Genomic DNA, 19897 nt, shown 5'->3' on the forward strand with positions numbered 1-19897 from the left:
TTTGTAGTGACAGAGTTTCCAATATGGAGACGCAAACTGCCAGAATATACTGATGTGCATTACGTTGCCTCCAAGGCCTTAACGTTTCCAGATAAAAATTACAGAACTTTAAAAATTATTTCTTAAAAATAAAAATATTCAGTATTACACTATATTGTACTATATGTTACATATTTAGTTTAGATTATTTGAAGCATTAATATCTACCAGGCCCAACACAGTACATGAAAATGTTTTACTACAAATAAATTAAAAATGACAATATAACCAGAGATGTTTCACAACACTTTGCCCCATCTGAAAATATCTCAACATTATAGCAAGCCAGTTGTGAAGATATGGCTTAAGTCCAAACCCAATTTTTTCATGTACCCACCATTGCTATTTAAATGAATACTAGTTAAGTTGGGTATTCCAATACCTCACGTGCCTGTGCACATTAACTATTGCTATATACAAGCAAAGACTTCCAGCTGATGCAAACATTTACCTCAAGATTTCCATGGCTTTGTACTTACTAGGGAATTTTCAATACAAGACATGGAATCCATGTGATCTTTTGTTGTTAGGACCAGGTTTTACTGCACAATCTTCTTCAGGACTACACAGTATTTATCAGGTTTTCGTCAAACACAAGAGTTGGGGCAAACTCAAAAAGCTAGAAATTTGAATTTTTCATCTAGGGTCAGGGATAGTGCTTGCCATATTCCCCCTGCTTAATCTTAACACATCTAAGCACTGCAAATGAACTACTTGCATGAGAGCCAGTCAGGGAATTCCACAATCCCTACAACTCATTACGAATTTAACAGCAGCAATACTAAGTATTCATATGTTTCAGATAACACATACAAATATGCTGCACTAAAACTCATTGGGGGAAAAAATTAATAATGCTTCCATCTGTTTTCTGTATAACTCACATAAAATAGAGAGAAACCGAAATGAAAATGCTATTTTAAATACTGTTTTTAAACTTTCTTTGATTTACCCAGTTAGTTCCAAAGCATACAGCTCTATAGCTTTAAAAATTAAAGTTATTTTTAAGAGAATATATAAGCAAAAAAAGAAACAAAACAGCTGAAAAAATGGTGAAATGTTAATTTAACCTCTCCTCATTTCCATCTGTTTTAGAGTGAACCATTTTCAACTGAAATATTCCTGCTTCTCAAATATAAGTGGGCAGGAAATCTGTGCTTGTAGGGAAAGCTGTTCCATCTCCCATACTCCTCTTTATATATCATTTTCCTTTTTTTTAAATCTAATATTTTCAATTGTTAAAGAGCATTCTCTTCCATTTTATGTTGAGGAAGTGATAGAACTGTTTTAAGATAAAAATTACTAAAATGTAGGTTATAGTTATTGTTAGAAGTTGGTTGCAATATTCAAGGAACAAAATTTGTACAGATAGCTCTATGCTTAATTTTATACAATTATTTAAGAATTTCACCTGTAACCGCTTCAAATATCAACAGAAGATAAAAAAATGTCCTCAGAAGGTTGTTTGGTTTTTTGGTTTTTTGTTTTCTTAATGTAGACAGCTGTGTAAAAGCAAAACATTTTAAATATGAACTGTATTAACACAGGTAATGGTAAAGGTCTATGTTGTCATAGAGCAGGAGAAATATAGAAATAAACAACAAAGAGTTGGGAAAAAAGTGTTAAGCACCTGGAATTTTCCCAGTCATACAAAAGTGACATTATACAAATATTTATTTATTATTTACATTTTTATGTAAGAAAATAAAAACATACTGCTAGCCACTTCTGAGAAGTATGAGAAAGCTGATGACAGACATTGCGGGGAGGATGCAAAGACAGGAATATTTTTCAAAACAATGAATTGCATTTAAAAATTACCACTACAATGTTCTGCATATAAATTAAGGTGGTAATTCATCCCTGGATTCCTGTAAATGAACCCCAAAAGTCTTATCTTTAATTTGTAATTCATGTTATCATTGGAACTCTTGCTAAAATTACAGGCATAAAGGAACAGTTTTGGGTAAAATACCCCTTGCATTACTTATTAAATACCTGAAGAGATCATCACAAGAAAAAGCCATGTTTTCAGTCTAATGTATAAAGTGAAATATACTTTCCCTTTATCATTATGATCATCAATACTATGACTCACTTGGGCAATTAATTATTTTCACATACATGAACAGTTTGTGGACAACACTGTATTTGCACCTAATCCCTGTAATTCTACATCCCAGCTTGAACCAGACCGAGAGCTGCTGTCCCTTAGCATTTCCCTCATTCTCTTCTGCTTGCTTCACCAAGATAAGAGCATAGACAAAATCATACCTTTCTCTTTGGTGTACATAATACTCTAAACACCACAGAACCACATTTGAATCTGCAAATGAACTGAAAACCAAAAAGTAAATCCTTTTCCAGTGCCTGTGAATCTTGTGAGACTTGTTATAGCTAGTCATAGTCGTACACTACTGAGAAAAGAACTGAAGCTCTTGGCACATTAGGCATCAAAGGTAGCATGGAGTGATGCAAAATAAATCTGAACATGACACAAGCTACAGGAACAGTCCATGATTACCTTATTAATTCCCAATTAAGCTTTAGGAGAGCACATCAGATTGCGCAAAACATCAGCAAGAAAGCACATTCTTCTACCTCCTCTAGCAGCAACTGAGTCCATGAGGTTCAGGCACTTTAGGCAAATGAATATGGTGTCAAATCTAAAAAACTCCTCCCATTATGTTACAGAGACAGTACATCGGTAGGGATGCCATAGAATCCTGTAAAACAGCACTCAGCTGCAACAATGCGGGGGGGGGGGGTGTGTCTAAGGCACATTAAAATTAGAGCAATCCCAAGGAGGGAATGCTGTAGAGAAATTTTTTTAAAAAGGAATCTCAGGTGTAGTTCCCTGTCTCAGAAGTAGTCTTAGTTGTAAAACTTCTCTACTGTTGTTGAAGATGCCTTAGCTCTTGACTCCTATTCGTTTATGCCTAGATAGAAAGACAAAAAAAAAAAGCTACAAAGATATCTTAGTGTGCAATAGGTAAGAAAATAGCGTCTAACAGGAAACCGGTGCTTTGCAGAAGACATAACAGTTCTGAACTGGTGAAGGTGAAGATTCCTCTTCCGAAATCCAGAGGAGTTCAGAAGAACTCTAGCATATGTTTATTTCTGACATTGTTCCCTGAAGGACAAGATGTGGGAACTATTGTTACGGTTCTGCTTTCTGATCATTGATAAACCATACTAGAAAGCAAGTAGTAACAAGCTGCATGGAGGAAAAGGCGAACTTTGTGTCCAAGGAGTAGAAATTTCCAAGGACTAGCTGCTAGCTCCATGGTTCAAACTCTTCAGTATTAAGATATGTTAGTTATTTACAAAAAAAAAAGGTTTTCATTAGAGAATAAATAGACAATTCCTGAATACTTTGGTGTAACTGCAGAGAAGATTCTCCTGGCAGCCTTCTGCAGTTCTTTAGTGCCCTCAGAGAGAAAATTTGTCTTATACATATATATATATGGTCTTTCCTGAAAAATGAAATCCATTCTCCTTAAGGGATACAGAAGCACCAATTGACCACTAGCTGTTTTAAATAATCTTTTATGCCTGGGGAGGTGGGTATTGCACTCCTTCAGTCTTTACCATTAATCTGTTATTTTATGTATTTCATTAATTATAGACATTCAATCTTTTCTCATAGTTAGTATGTTCAAAACTTACTAAAATTCTTGTTCCTTTCTTCCAATATGTTTATTTTGTATGTGGTTTCCAAACCAAGATACAATATTGCACAGAGTGCCTTGACACTGCTAAGTAGTACAACAAATGTCCTCTTTAATAAATAATGCCTGACAAGCTATGGTTCTGCTATGAAGAACAGTAGTTTGACAAGCTGGTGGCCTTCATGCTATGAAGTTCCATCATCATGTTCCTAACAACAGTATTTGTTCAGCCTGTGGATCTTTGCAAAATAAACACACGTATCCACAAAAAACCCCCAAAAAACCAAGGAAACAAAAGAAAAACTAACCAAACAAAAAAGTCACAACTCAACCTGAAATCCAACGAACTAAAATATTGATTTTTTTCCACACCTTACTGAGTTTGCATCTCGCATATGTTAACCTTGTAATGGGAGAGATAACATGTAAAAATAAATGCATCATGTATGCAAATATTTTTTCATGACCAACAACAAGTTTTCTCCCCCAGGTTTTCCGTATTTTTATGTACAAACATTGGAAAAACCTCTGAAAAAGTAGAGAGCAAGAACATTTCAGTGGTCATTCACTAGTGATTTTGCAATTAAATCTTGATTTTGTCTTGTGGGATTCAAACTAAAGAAATTATCTTAGAGAAACAAAAGAAAATCCTTGTTATATTTGGAAAAAAATCCCAAGACTTCCAAACTCAAAACTATCACTTCAATAAAACCTGTTTCTTCTTACTTTAACTAATAACTGATTTTTAAATCAAATATGTAGATACTTTTTAAACAATTTTAATGTTTCAAATTGAAAAATGTTTGCAAATATAAAAATAATTTTTTTCCTTAATGGCTAACTTTAAAATTGTTACTGCTATAACTGCTTTAGACAGACAAAAAAAAAAAAAATAGGCAGTGCAGCTTTTTGTGTCTTTTTCATACTTCAAACCAATTTATTTAAATGAGAAGGTGCTACAGCCATTTGCAGATAACAGACAGTCTATTGCTGAAACACTACCTATAAAAATGTCTGACCCTTTACAAATAGATAAATAGTATATGGAAGTGTGCTTTTTAATTATATATTTTAGTTTTCAATATTTTTTACATGACATGCTTTTGATACTAGTAAAAATGTGCAACCTTTTTCAACCATAATTTTTAAAGAAAGAAAACATGTAATTACCAGTATTTTGACAGTTTTATCTGTAGAAACAGTCACACACCCTTTCTGACCACTACTGCTTACTGAGATCTTAATGACAAACATGAATTGCTGCACATCTCTACATGCAAAGGGAAGTAAGAAAACTTAAAATTCTTCAGAAGATCTAAGCGGAGTTTCCTGCTTGCAGCTGTACAGGAATCATCATTTCACTAGAAACAAAAATTATAGACTTGCAATGCTTAGATCACTTTCATTGACTTAAAATCTTGTTCTCCCAAGTGACTTAAAAACCTGAGAAAAACAGCAGTATGACTACACTACATGGTGTTCCTAGTGCTAATCACACTTTCTTCAACACCTAACACAAAACATAGACATTGTTTTAACAAATACCACTTGGCTGACCAAGAAGATAGGATGAAGGAATAAGAGAGTCACGTCCAATTCCTCATGGATTCTCAGCTTGGATCCTGGTTTTTGCACAGTTTACCTTATGAACATGATCCGAGTGACATTTCACGAATTCCTGGATAAATGTTGCTACGCTCTGCCAGCAGAGAGACTGGCTGTGTCATGCACAGATCAATAACAGAACTGTACTTCATAGCCTCAAAATCAAAAGTGCTTCATCTGGCAAAAGCCATGGCCCTTGAGAATCTGGTATATATATAAAATGAATACTGTACACAGGATGACTACTACAGAAGCTGCTAGTGTAAAGACTAGTCTAGAGCTACACAGTTGAGTATATGTAAATAAGAAAATATTTATTTGTATATATAAAGAAGTTTTTCACTCCTACTTATGAAGAGTATAGCAAATATCATAAACCAGCAGCTGAATAATAAAAATAAATTTAAACTTTTATGATTCCTGACAAGGAAATAAACACAGGACAATGCAATATTCACAAACTTTGGAGGAATTTACAAGAAAGCGAAAGTATGTCTTGAACTGTACTCAAAAATATATGTGATAGTGGTCTGCAATAGAATACACTCTAAGCTGTAGTAATGCCTTCCTGTCAAAATTATGTTCATTGAAAACGTGCTTTTATCTTTTTCAGAGTAACTACTCAAAGTAGAAATCTTGAAATTGTAAATCAACATATACTACCTGAAGTTTCAGTCCTCACTATAGACTTCCCTAAAAAAACAATTGAAATTTATATCTCCGACTGCTTAGTTTTACTTATGATTATCCAACTTTGGTAAAAGAACTTGTAAAATTTATATCTTCAGGTAAGTGCAGCACCTGTAGATTCTTAATTGAAATTACTTTCTATCAGAATGCCTTTCCCTCACTTTTCTGTGGTAAATTTAGTTGTAATTTTTTCTGCCAAAATTTATATTACAAACAATACTTTGAAAAATAAGTATTTTTATTCTTTTGAATCCAAGCCTTTGACAAAATATCTCAGCTTTAGTCTTTTATCAAGATTTTGACTAAAAAAAAGATTAATCTACCTCTATGCCTCCAGCTGAAATTAAAAGCTTTTTCCTTTAAAAACGTCATTACTACCTCACTGAAAAACTGTTTCTTTATGCTCAACCTTACAGGTGGAATATGAAAGAAATATTTAAAAAAAAAAATCATAATTTATCTTTTTCTCTTCTATATTTTCCTTACCAAGTTACATATTACCTAAATTAATGAGCTTTAGTCTTCTCTCAGCTCTGCAATTAGCAACGTTAAATGGTTGTACAGGGTTAATGTATCCTAAATTCTGTGTACATTACACCACAAAAGCTATTTTTTCTTCCCTGCATATCTTCTGCTCAAGACTACTTCTCTTTAAATGTTCCTGTCGCATACTGTGGAATATGTATTTCCTTTGAGTTACTTCCTTTATTACAATATCTATTTTCCACACTCCATATGTATATGTCTTGAGTGGTGATATTTTCCTAGCCTGCCTCATAATTTCTCTTCCTTATAACCACCTGATGTTTGAACGTCATTATAACACTCTTCCTTGTCTAAGGTACATCCTTATAAAACAGTAGTTTGACATATCTTAAATTCATTGTCCATGTTTACATCTCTTTTCCACAGCACTACTAAACCCATTTTGGCACTCATTACAAAAATACTGTTGCCCAGCTGTGCTCTATGAAGTACATGCATTTCTTCCATCAGTTCTTCAGATAAATGAACAGTGTTACTGAAGTTGAGAACATACCTTCCTGTTTATACTTCTCATTAATTCAGCTCATGCCATTAAACACATCCTCTCTCTTCCTGCAATTTTTTTCATGCTTCCTACAGAACAGACACATTTTTTTTATTCCTCTAAGAAAGACTCTGCCCACTGCTAATCACAAGCAGCTGATTTCTCTAATTCTTCCTTTTCATTGTCCAATATCACTGCAGTTCTCTGACTCCAACTGGCAATGATCAATTACAGTCACATAGAAAATACAGATCTCGTATCCGGTATGATTCTACCTTATTTGAGTCCTTGGATATTTTTTCAATCTTCCTTTACCAGACTGCAGACTCCGCAAGATTTCTTTTTCCTAGATATTTAACTTGAGTTACCTGTTAATCTCCTCTCTGAAAATCACACATTGTTCTCTGGAATGGTATATTTTCAAATCCTTCTCATAAGTCTTGAAATGTTTTTTACTTTCTTTAATTTCTTTCTTGGATTCTGTGTATTAACTGCACAGAGTATTCTAGGAGTAATCAAATCATGCCAAGGAAAACATATTCTCTCTGCTCCTATTATATAGAATCCAGTTTATACATTCAAGGACTGCACTAGTGTTATTCACAATGACAATGGGAGTTCACAGTCAGCTCATTACATACTAGGGCTCTCATTTTTCTTTAGAGTCCTAGTTCCCAGGAGACAGCCATTCAGCCTAACTCAATGTGAACTCGAGCGATGTATTGGTTTTCATTATGATGTAATGATTTCCTCATTAAAAACACTGTGAGGTCATAATGATCTATACTTTTCAATCAGACTCTGGTGGATGATTGAAAGCTTAGACTAGTTGTCAATGACTGAAGATATCCTCTTGCACTGGCTTGGATTTTTCACATTGTCACTAATTTTTAAAAAAATGAGTGAAAGATTTTACCTCTGAAACAAACTGCAAAAAGAATGTCATTTATTTCATAGTATATCCAGATAGAATATATGTGTAAGGTGCAAACCATTATCTTAGGGAAAAAAATAATGTTATCATTCATGTGAAGGATCAACTGAAAAATTAATTTCATGGTATATGAGATTCTGAGCTAGTGAAAATGATGAATTGGTACTTACGTGCACCAATTTAACCTTACGGTATGAACTGAGACATTGAGTCTACACTGTGTTCCATGTAGCAGTGCTTAGCTCCAATCCAAATACTAAGTAATACCAAGTATGATGAAAATAATTTTTGGAATTTTATTTCCCATTTACATTTCAATAAGCAGTGACTTGCACAGGGGCACACAACAAAAATGTGTGTATGTGCTTATAAAACTTCTGATACTTTCAGGTCATAGAACCATTTTTGCAATCCCATGACCTTGCTCATCCAACTTCTTAGAAAATCCAACTTCTCAAATAAAGAACTGTCTCTTACCAATTCTCTTAGTATATGTATCTATCTTGCTAAACATACCGAGCACTTTCTTCCACCAATCTTACGTTCCATATCTTCACAATCAGGGAAATTTAGGACAGGAGCAAAGGTAAAAGAAGGTTAGAGAATCAACTCATTTAATGTTCACAATATAAAGGAATATAAAATTATTTCCCCAATTTCCTGTGAGTCTTGAAAACTTTTCATAATAACACAATCAAGAATACATTTATCTAGGCTGGGAAAGAGATAGAAGAGAGACTGTTAGGTAAGAATTCATCATGAAACAAGTGGAGAGAATTCAAACTTCCAAGGTAGGATATATTGCTGATGGAAACACATGGCAGCTATATCTTGCATGTTGTTGCACAGTCTATCAGAATACTAAAACACAGAATACTAAAAAAAAAAAATTTGCAGCTACTTCCTCTATTGTCATTCCTTCCCTGAAAGTTCAAAGCACAAAAGAACTTCTCACTATAGAGTGATCTCACTATAGAGTGATATGCAAGACTAGAGCCAGTAAAACTTAGTTTTATGACCACAACCAGGATGTCTTGACATTTCGTTAAATTCAGTGAAAATAAGCACATGTGTGAAGTGATTAGTAAATCACGTTCATACTTAATAGCAGTAGTTACTAATAATGCATAGTTCATGGACCACTCTAGTGAACAAGTCTAAGAGTACTTGTCCGGTTGCAACCCAAACTGGTTTTCTGTGATGATCTATTAGAAAACCAGACTTGCAGAGCTGAAATAAAATCTCTTGGCAACATATGACTAATTATTCCCAAATCAATGAACTTTTTTTGCATGAGATTTAAAGGTGAATAAATATTCTCGGGCAAAACCATATTACCCATAGAACACTTTACATTGTAGAGAAGGTTCAAGAACGCAGTCAAGCTTTACGCTTAACTTTAATTGATGAGCAGATGTCAGTGAATTCAATGAAGACATTCCTGTGAGCACAAAAGGAAATCCTATTATGATAGTATTTGTTGAGCTTTTGCAGAGCTCAAATTGTATTGTATTCAGGAAATTTTTAGCAAAAAAAATGCAAATTAAGTTCAGTTTTGATTAGTGTTTTATTTTTCCTAATAATAACATAAGATTCAATGCACAAGGAAAGTTTGGTCAAATCACAGGGAAGGTGAAAAAAATAAGCAACAAATTGATAACATAAAAATTACAGGGTGATATCTGTCAGGGTTTATTTCAATATATGTAAAAGTATGTTGTATATTCTATATGTATGTTCTATTACTAAAATAGACTATCAGATAAACACGTTAGATATGTGTACTACCTCTGTTTGGTATCATTACAAGAACATGTTAATTCTTTTGACACATGTTCTTTCTTCTAATATAGAAAAATACGTTTTAAGATTTCTAAATGATACAGCAATACAAATTGTGCTGATTGTAAGCATATTCTCTGAATTTCATGTAGTCTCCGAAATTTTTGTTTATAACATATTTTTCTAGAATTTACCTATCTCTAAATTATTTCATTTTGACAGGAGTATAAGTCCAGTATAGTTCTAGTTCATACCAACTGTTCTGTCTAATTTATGAATGAGACTCATTTCCTACATGCAATGTGTTTCAAATGTTGTTCATCAATAATGCAACAGGTCTATTGCAATTTTTCTTCAGAGATCAATATAAATGCAAAAGATATTTTGCTTTATTTTTGTTTTGTAATGACAGCACAGTTTCACCATAAATATATTTTACAGAGTAGTTCTGTTAACGAAACTGACTTCAGGATGCTGTAAGCAACGCAGTAAAATACAAAAATAATAAAAAAAGGTTGGAGTAGAAGTATTTTAAAAGGTCAGTTACATTCATGTTTACCTTTAGCAAGTCCTTATTTTATTTCCAAGTCAACTTCAGCAGCAATCAGTGGTCAGAGGAAATATTACACAGAGATTTCTCCATTTAGTAGCCAGTTAGAACAAACATATTTAACTAAGTGATTGTGTTTTATTCTAGGCAGAATTTTGGAGTAGGACTTGAAAGATGTGAATTCTAGTCTCAGAGAGTCACAGAGCATTTTCTTTCTCTGTTTTCAGCCTTTATAAGTGTGACTGCATAGCCTGATTTTTGAGTTATTAGGCTCAGCAAAGCTTTAATAAACCTACAACACAGAAAAACCTATTCTGCTCAATATTTTTGATTCAAGGCCTTCAAAAATTACAAGTAGGGCCCAGAAATAGAACTTAAATTACACAAAAGTGAAGTTTGAAGTACATTACAGACAATTTTTCCTGCCTACAGATAATGTCACTGCTCAGGTCTGAAACAACACGGTAAGCCTCTCTGTCAAGAACACATGGATTGGTGGTGTGTTTTGAGCTTTTAATTATCTACTGTGTTTGCAAACAAGTCTCTTCAAGGCCTGTAAAACATATATACAAGGGTAGCAGCAGTGTTACCTCATAAGCAAAAAACCAGAACTTACACTCAATCAAATGTTGAGCAGACTTCAGTCTTATGCCGACACATAGTTTAGTTCAGTTATTAGATAAGCCTCTGCTCATTTAGATTGTATTTGCAAACTTTGGAAAGGGCAGGCAGTATATCCTGCTTTATCATATGTTTATCCCTTCTGGTTTACCTTTCCACTTCTGCTGTATTTTCAGAAAAAGTAGAAGAGAAAATTTGCTGGTTTGATTTTTAAATATTTCTGAGAAGTCTTCTTTACATATTTTTGAATATTGTGCCCAAATATTACAGTTCCCATAAATTAACCTAAACTACCCTTATTAAAAGCAGTTAGGAACAGATTATCTACATGCTCCTAAAGAAGGGGAGAAAATCATGATTCTCCTGATGGTTTTGGGAATAGACTTTTTCTAAACATCTTCACAGAATTCTTTTATTGTTTCATTAGACTTTGTGCCAAAGGTGGATAGGGGTAAAAATGGTTTTGCATCAAGTTTGGCAAAAGTGTTAAATATGGGGGTTTATTTTTAAGGTAGATAAAAGTAACAAGTGATTTAAGGGTGGCTTGTAAGAATGGAAAGGGATATTGTTTAACAGAACAGAAACAATTTGAATTCTTTTTAGATTATTTTTTATCTATTAAAATATGAGGTCATTAGAGCATGTCTGTTTTTACTCTTTTTTAATTACTTGTATATATAAACGTAAGAATTCCTGCATATGCTACTGATGTAGAAGAAATTTCTTGCAAAGTTTATTTGTAAAAATTACCGTTTATGATTAACTTAGTCTTCTAAATTTTAATAATTCTAAAATGCTTTATAAAATTTTATCACTTATAAATTCTGTATGTATGATTAGTATTATCTTATGTACAAAACAAGAAATATCTTTTCGTGCTATCAGAGGAAGAAAAAACCCAACACTTAATTTAGAAAAGATTACACTAAATGCAGAAGCTCTTTTAACTTAGTAAAAAATGCACAAATGCTCTGGAGTGTTTCCATGTAAGAGAAGTCAAAAAAATAAAACTAGGACACGTGTAAAAGTGTTTTGGTAGGAAACAATTGGATATGTCTACAAGAATTTCTAACTGGACAATATTTGTACAGAAAGCCCACAAAACTGGCCCAAATAATTACTGCAAGATAATTACAAAGAGCATTCAGCTTATAATTTCATGATTATTCTGAAAATTTACTTAAGGAAATCACAGACATGCAAAAATTACTATGTAAATAACAATACATATTTAAAGACCGAAAAATCCCTTCAGGAGAACCAGAGTCTAAGTGAAATGTTTGTATAAATAATAGTTAAGTTCAACAATTTACAATGCATCTAGGTTCATCATCAGTTTCTTCTTTGTTTCAGTGTAATTGAATAATAAATTGGCTGATTTACTCATATTTGGGTACCATAAGAGGAGTGAAGCTGTGATGTTGATTTTATAGATGCAACACTGAATTCTGAGCTGTCATTGGATGGGCAAAAAAGACAAAAATAGTCAAGAGAATATGTAAAGAAAGACACTAACTTTAAAGACTAAAAAGCTTCCTTTTGCGCTTTACTTTTCTGCTTTTCATGCTCATGTTCTACGCTTGAGATAATCTACCAGGTAAACACACTATGAGCTCAGGGGGAAAAAGTCCCCCTAAAATTCAAAGAAAAGTGAAGTCAAATAGCTAAAATAAAGTTTGGAGGTATATTTGACGTGCTGTCAGAAAAAAAAGCATAGTCTGAGTTACAGCTAAAATATGCAGTCTTCTAGAAAGCAAAAAGATCCTTCCCAATTCAGTAAAAATGTAGTGATACATCTGCTGAAATGGAAAAAACCCTTTACTTAAACCTTCACACTATCCTCTCCAAAGGAGAGGATATGCTCCAACCAGCATTTGACTGGTTGACTTGTTCGTATTCTGAGATTCAGGTTTCCTGATGAAGTATTGACAAGCACTTTGCAAATGCCCATGGCATTCCATTAAAAAATGCAGCTTTTCCTGCAGCTCCTTGAGAAACACTGGAGAACTGATGCAAATGATCCCATGGTACCTTTAAGCAGTGGACCTGTGAATAGCTTTGATGTGAATAAGATAAGTACTAGTGACTTAACCTGTTTATGATTTTAATTTCTTATTCAATTTACTTTGTCTGGTATTTTGCAGCAAGAATGACACTGCATAAAACTAACTGCAATTACTGTGTTGTATGCAATATAAACATACTTCTTTAAAGCAGTCACTTAATGATAGAAATGGGGGGCAGGGAATAAACTTTAGAAAAAAAAATTTCTGGATTTTTCCAACAATTTCTATCAAATCCTTTTCTTAGAAACTAAGAAAATTCTACATACCATTGCTTCTGCATTAAGTAGCTGCTCTAGCTGTTATTTCTATATACAGAGAGCAAAATCTAACTACTGTACTTCTGTACAGATGGTCCTGACTCAGTGTTAATGTGAATCCTTGGAGAATGTAAACTTTGATTCTCACATATGCAGTCACTTCACAGTCATTTTTTTCAGAAATATGCAAGGAATTGCTTTTGCAGAAATGAAACAAAGACAGAAATCTACATTACTGTAAAGCATTTATGAGGCCAAACAAAACCAGAACTTGAGTCCAGAATTCTGAACTCTTTAGAGCAGACAAATATACACAATAAACGTATCTGTGTAGATCTTCAAGAAAAATACACCAAACCATGCATGTACATATATTTTGAAAATCAACAGATGCCAGACAGTCCTTAGGTTGCATGAACTGTAAAATCTGTCTCCAAGTGAACATCTGGAACATTTAAATCTTAAATCTAGAGTCGATCTTCTAGATTCCTCAGGGACTATAATGAAGGACTGACTGCACAAACACCTGCCCTTGTCTGCTGAAGGATTTATTTTCTTAGATAAAGTAGGCAACATGGCATCTCTTCCAAGCCATGCTGTTAATGTTTACAGTTGCTAGACTGCTATAATTCCCTTAGTCCAGGATCACAACTTTACTAACTTTACTCAGAACATTATAGTTATGGTGGTTTATGGAAGCTTATTTTTGGATATTTGTAATTTTGGCACTCTTGAAGTGTTTGTCTCCCTAAATCCAGATATTGTTTCAACCTTTTATTTTTCATAGTTTGTGTGCTTGTTTATTTAATTTCTGTCTGTGTAAGAAAATTCTAAAATCTAAAGTTGCAGAAGTATTAAGAAGAAACAATAAAAATGTTCTTGATAGTGAAATTTATTTTTTTAGAAACCCATTATTTCCTTTGCAGTGTCTTAAAACTTCACTTCCAGAAAGCATTTCTTGCAAAAAACCACACAAATCCCACACACAAATGTGTGCTTTACAACCATTTGATATGTCTGAATCAGGGTACTCTCTCTAAAACGTGAGTGTACCCTGCAGTGACTGCGTAGGTTCTTTACCTCCTTAATTTTCACTTGGCAAGTAGCCCAAGTCTCTGCTTTAAATTTCCCACTTGGTAGCACTACTATGGCACCTGAAGAGTAATTAGTTGTAAGAAAGGGAATTTTAACTGTTTGCTGAGAAGGAAAAAAATGTGCATGCCTAATAAAGATTTTTTCCTTGAGTATCTGCAATACCATTTATTTATTTTTGCTTAGAATGCACCATCCTTTAAATAGATCGGTGACTATTTTTTCTTTTTTTAAACCTTCCAGAAAAACTGAGTGAAAGAAAATTGGTTTGGTTTTAAAGCCAAGCTACTTTGATTTTAGTCAGTCTTTTACATTACAGCAGCTCTTATCTTTACACAAATTTGATCCCCCTGCCTTTTCTGTTTTTTTAAACAGTTTCCTGATAATGGTGTTTTTTATTTTAATTTTCATATTGGTCTTCTATGGACATCTAAGGTGTGGTCTTCTACGGACATCTAAGGTGTAGTCTTCTAGGAAGGCAAAACCTCAAGATGCCTGAGAAATCATAATGTTTTACCTAAATTACATATGTAATTCCCTGTGAAGCTTATACTGCCCATGAAACTTTATATTATAGTACTGTTTGTAAGATAGGCAGATCTTCATTGGTTCCAATGACCTTGGAAACTCTTTTCAGTTCAATTCATTACATATATATAGTTATGCAAAATGAGTAACAGAAATGAGGTTTTCTCTCCTCTAGAAATTAGCAGTTCCCTAGCCCTAAGAAAGAGAAAAGTGCTGCTCCTGATACTGCTTCTGCCTTCTGTGCAAATAGGAAATGCAAAGAAGTTTGAGAGGGAGGGGATTTGATTTCTTTTTTAATGTCTGCCTCCTTCCAGCAAGTCCATCTGTTGTAGCACTATAATTCTGGAAGCAGGATGTGTGTGTGACCAACAGGAGACAATTACTGCATAAGTGTTTGTTGATTCAGCTCTATAAAGGGCAGGCCAATCACTACAGTATGAACAGAAAAGAATTCCAGCTGAGGAGCTGCATATAGATTAACACAAAACACATATATAAATGAGAATGGGGAAAACCAGAAAGGAGTAATAGCTGGAAAAGGATTAAGTAGGAACAAAGACTGAAGCAGAGAAGAAAGCTGGCATCTTTGGGCTATTTAACCCAAGTTTATTAGTCTCTATTTTCATAAATTTTGCTCTCTGGCTTTCCACCTTAACAGAGAAAGATGGGATTAAATACATATGGAACTGGTCTGAGCTCTCTATTGAAGAAAACTCCAGTTGTCTTGGGGCATAAGGAGACACTGTCTGTTCTTCACAGAGGAATGGGTGCTAGTTTCTGCAGACTGACCAGATTCTCAGCAAAGCAGTTTGCAGATCACAGGCTTAAAGTGAAACTTCCCTCACTCATTTGAATGCACCATTTAAATGTCACCATGAAGACTACTTTGTTTTCAGAAGGATAAATGAATTGGGTTGATATAATAATAAATCAGGTCTCAGTATCATTTGTAAACAATAACTGACTCAGAATCTCACAAAAAGCATTCCAATAGATATTTTTTCATAATTTTGACTATAATAAATTAAACTACAAAAATCAATGTTATCACGGTTTCAGAGAACTGCAACAGAATTAAGCTGAACATCGTTAGACACCATAATAAAAAGTACTTTACCTCTATGGTCAGTTTACTAGTTTGAAGTTTCTGATTAGCCAAATGTAGCTGATTTGTTAGTTTTTCATTGGTTTCTTTCATCTCCTTCACAGAAGTCACTGCAGTCTTTTTTTCATTCTGTAAAACAGCTATCTGCTTCTGCAATGACTTAATTCTTTCCTGCAGTAGAGTAACAGAGTAGCCTGGTTTCTGGACGGTCATATTTCTCCTTTTTGCTCTGTTCACTAAACATAAAATGTCATGTTACTAAACTGACAGATCATCATAAGTGACATGATTTCTGATTTTGTTTTGGCCCTTTAAAACGCTCTTGAAGTCTCTAAAATATTTTTCAGTAAGCAAACTGGTAAATTAACAGTTGACCTATAAAAACATACAACATATAAAACATATAAAACCAATCAACTTATAAGTGCTCTAAGTTGTACTTTTTCTGAAGTGCCAACACTTCAAACTCAACGAGGACTTGGAAGTTAAATGTGCCTCTGATTGGTATTACCAAAAATAAGGCCTTCGGTGTCTTCAGTGTCTTGTTAACAGATGGGTTTTTTTAAGGTCTAAGCCAAAAACCATTAATTTGTTTCATTAGCTGTGTTGGCTACAAGGGTCAAACATGAACAATAAGTAATGAAAAGCCTCGTATCAGTCAGTAGATTCAATTGGTGAGACTTAGTAAAAACAGAGTATATATTAACTGCGTGAAAAGATGCTGTTTGACGGTCACTTATATGACAATTTCACTTCAAAATAATGAGCTAAATATTTGAAAGTACACACACAAATTTAAACAAGCAAATTTTTTAACAGCATTCAGTGGGTTTGTGTAATATAGCAGAGGTTTTGGTAGGTAGGAATGCTTCGTCGGTCTTATTTACGAAGTTGCCAAAAATATATAATATTTCTACCTTTGCTTAGAATCGATGGATGTGATGTTACAAGATAGCAGATCTTCCTCCTCTTGGAATGTAACTTTTCTAAGTCTTTATTCTGTGAATGGCACTAAATAAAAAAGAGAAGCACAAAGTGAGCAACTCTTCATTGCGGCACACCAAACACAACACTGTAAATTTTTCCAGTTTGAACTGAAACAACAAAAATTACTTCAAATAATATACAAATTCTAGTGAATTCTGATCTGAAAATCAGTCTTACAATATCAGCCAGTGAAGAGTACTTTTCCATCAAATGTAAAAGAATTAATGAACTGTTGTAGGTAAGTCATAGCCTTTTCCGAAGAATCCCAGAGAAAAATTAATTACCCATTAATGTATCCATTACTTTTTCAGATAAGATCTGAATTTACTAGTAGGGGAAAAAGATGGTCCGTATTATTTGAAAGTCTACAGTATCTTATTTTTCAAGATATTTAAGTGAAACTAAAAGGAGTAGTGGTCTCATTAGTTCAAAAGGAGGAAGACCAGATTAGACACTGAGCTGTAACTAGAAGACATATGAAACTATGTGAACATGCAAAATAAAATCGCTGTGTTTGACCAGGGTTTAACAGAAGTCTGCTGCATGCCTTTTAAATATGTAATTTGAAAAATCAGCAGTTTCCAGAACCTATCCAATGTCCAATGACAGAAGAAGAGACTGAAGAAGAATGTTGCTTGCCATACGTAAAATGAAAATGGCCAGAGCATGGCTTACTCTAAAATCAAAGTACTATTTCACTGAGTGTATTTTTAAACACCTTTGTTCTGGAATTCTGCAATATTTATTCAATTTTTAAAGTCTTCAGATTGTAATATTTATGTGGTACCATGCAATATTTCTGGAAATATTAATAGCTAAAATAGTTGTTAATAAAATTTAAAAGAGCAAAGAGCAACGTTCACTACTAACTGCACTGAACAGACTACTGACATTGCAGGATAGCTTAGCCATGAATTCCAGATTTGCACAATCACCACACAATTTGAAGGACCAAGAATTGAGGTCTCAGCAGATGATGAGCAAACGATCCATGCCTGCAGTAAAAAGATGGAGATCTCCACTCTAGGCCACAGCTCTAATAAATGTACGAGTTGTAAGAGAGTGCCAATAACTTCGATGAAACCGCACAGGGTATTATATATTTATACCATGCAGGGCAAAATTGACAAAAGTCATTGTGTCGTAACTGATTTCATCTTTAACCCCTGTCATAGCTCAGGACTTTGGTGTTGGGAGGAATGAAGATGAATGGCAATGTTATGAAGCCTGGAGGAGAGTTTACAATCCATAACGGGACATTTATATACTGGACTTGACTTATCAATGCTGGATGTGACACCTCACGGATATGACAGTTTTACCCAGTTTTCCCCAGTTTATTGTTATACTGTTATATGGTTGTGTGTACCCCAGTTGTTGTTTTTTGAAATTGTCCTCCATGTTGTCTCCTTCTTCCCCTCACAGTTTTCCCGCCTTTTTCCCTGTTTTCCCGCTCCTCTGCCTGCCATTGGTCAATATTTGGTGCAGTGCAGAGGTAGCTGCCATTGGCCCATTCCCCTAGTTACACCCAAACTCCTCCCCTCCTTGCCTGAGTACCCAATCACCTTTGCCCCCAAGTTGTCAGTCTCTTGCTCCTCCCTAGCCCAAACTCCACCCTCAAACCTACCCTATATAAGTTGTTGTTCCCTTAATAAAGTTTGGCATTGCACTTCGACCTCTATCTGTGTCAAGAACCCTTCTTTGCAGTGCTCGACCCCATTCCCTTTCCCCGCGGGTCGTGGCACTTTGGAGATTCCTCTAGCCTTTCTTTGTATGAGAATGCCATGACACAGCTGGACAGTCCTTAAATCCCCTGGATGGATTTAAGAATTCTATTAAAATCATTTAGGGTTCCCAACTGTCAACACTAAACCTTTGTGCAATACTATCTTCTGTCCTCACAAACCATGTTTTCAAATGCTTTTCCTGCAACATGGGAGCAGTTCTGCTGAAGTACATTTAACTATTTAGGGTCCTCCGGATGCTTTCTGTGTATGCTCCAATTCCACCAGTCTGTTAAATATGAGTATCAGGATATATCTGTGCTTGTCTCTTCCAGTAGGAACAGAGAATAAATGCAATACAGGCCTACAGAAGAGGTAGTGGCTGAGCAAGAGAGAACAGAGCCTCCTGGATTGCCTGCCTTGCATGTCCTCACCCAAGAGCAGCAGGAGGTAACAGGAGTAGCACACTCCGTCAGATTTTCACGTATATCATGTGCACGTACTCATACTATGTATTCTATACCAACAGATGGTTGCATAACAATTTTCCTTTTTTTTCATTTTTTTCTGACCCAAAAGGTTTTGATGGAATAACACGATCAAGAATATGTAAGAAGACCAGAGAGTTTGTATTTGCTTTGAAATTCTGGAGACTAAGAAAATATACATTTTTTTTTATTATATGATCATATAAAACTGAATTTCAAACTAATTATCTTAAAGTAGTGTTTTCAGTGTTTTAGTATTCTGTTTCTTGAACTAAGAAATAAAAATATCTGCTTGTGTTTTAAATTCCATGAACTGATTTATTTGGGCAAAGACAGGAGAGAAAAAGTACTAGACACTGTTCAAAAGTCCAAGAATGAGTCATGTGTTACAGATTGTACGGAGCCTCTGAAGACCTGGAAAACAACCAGCTGGCTCTCTTCCGTGAGAAAACAGCATATAGATGTTAACAATGAGACAATCAGTTCAAATCCCAGACAATGAACTTAAATAGGCTAAGAAGGTGGTAAAAGTATACTTTTCTCAAGATAAAATCTCCTGGACACAGGTAGAGTCAAAAGCATCTTTCTAAGATGGAGACAACTCGTCCAGTACACACCAAACAAACTGAGAGATGTTTATACTTGGTTAGTCAGCACACAGTTTGGTTAGATGGGAGGGAGGATTGTTGCTGTTTCCCAGTTATGGGCTAGGTCAGCCTGTTCTGTAT

The 19897-nt window shown here is 34.4% G+C and overlaps 2 protein-coding genes across 13 annotated transcripts in view; one reads left to right on the plus strand and one right to left on the minus strand.

The window, feature by feature from the left end:
* Window positions 1–19897, plus strand: part of LOC127477273 (uncharacterized) — a 702414-nt gene that overhangs the window by 150358 nt on the left and 532159 nt on the right. The gene's annotated exons all lie outside the window — the stretch shown is intronic.
* CNTLN (centlein) overlaps window positions 1–19897 on the minus strand; it is a 263978-nt gene that overhangs the window by 43168 nt on the left and 200913 nt on the right. For all 10 annotated transcript variants that reach the window (XM_051801353.1, XM_051801346.1, XM_051801345.1 and 7 more), the window contains 2 exons: window positions 16888–16981; window positions 15983–16206 (listed from right to left, as the gene is read on the minus strand). In XM_051801353.1, coding sequence (XP_051657313.1) covers window positions 15983–16206; window positions 16888–16981 — 318 coding nt within the window. The remainder of the gene's footprint in view (window positions 1–15982; window positions 16207–16887; window positions 16982–19897) is intronic.

This window comes from Manacus candei, unplaced genomic scaffold (assembly GCF_025592945.1).
Source record: "Manacus candei isolate 608988 ecotype Guabito, Panama unplaced genomic scaffold, ASM2559294v1 h1tg000051l, whole genome shotgun sequence".
Taxonomy (NCBI): Eukaryota; Metazoa; Chordata; class Aves; order Passeriformes; family Pipridae; genus Manacus; species Manacus candei.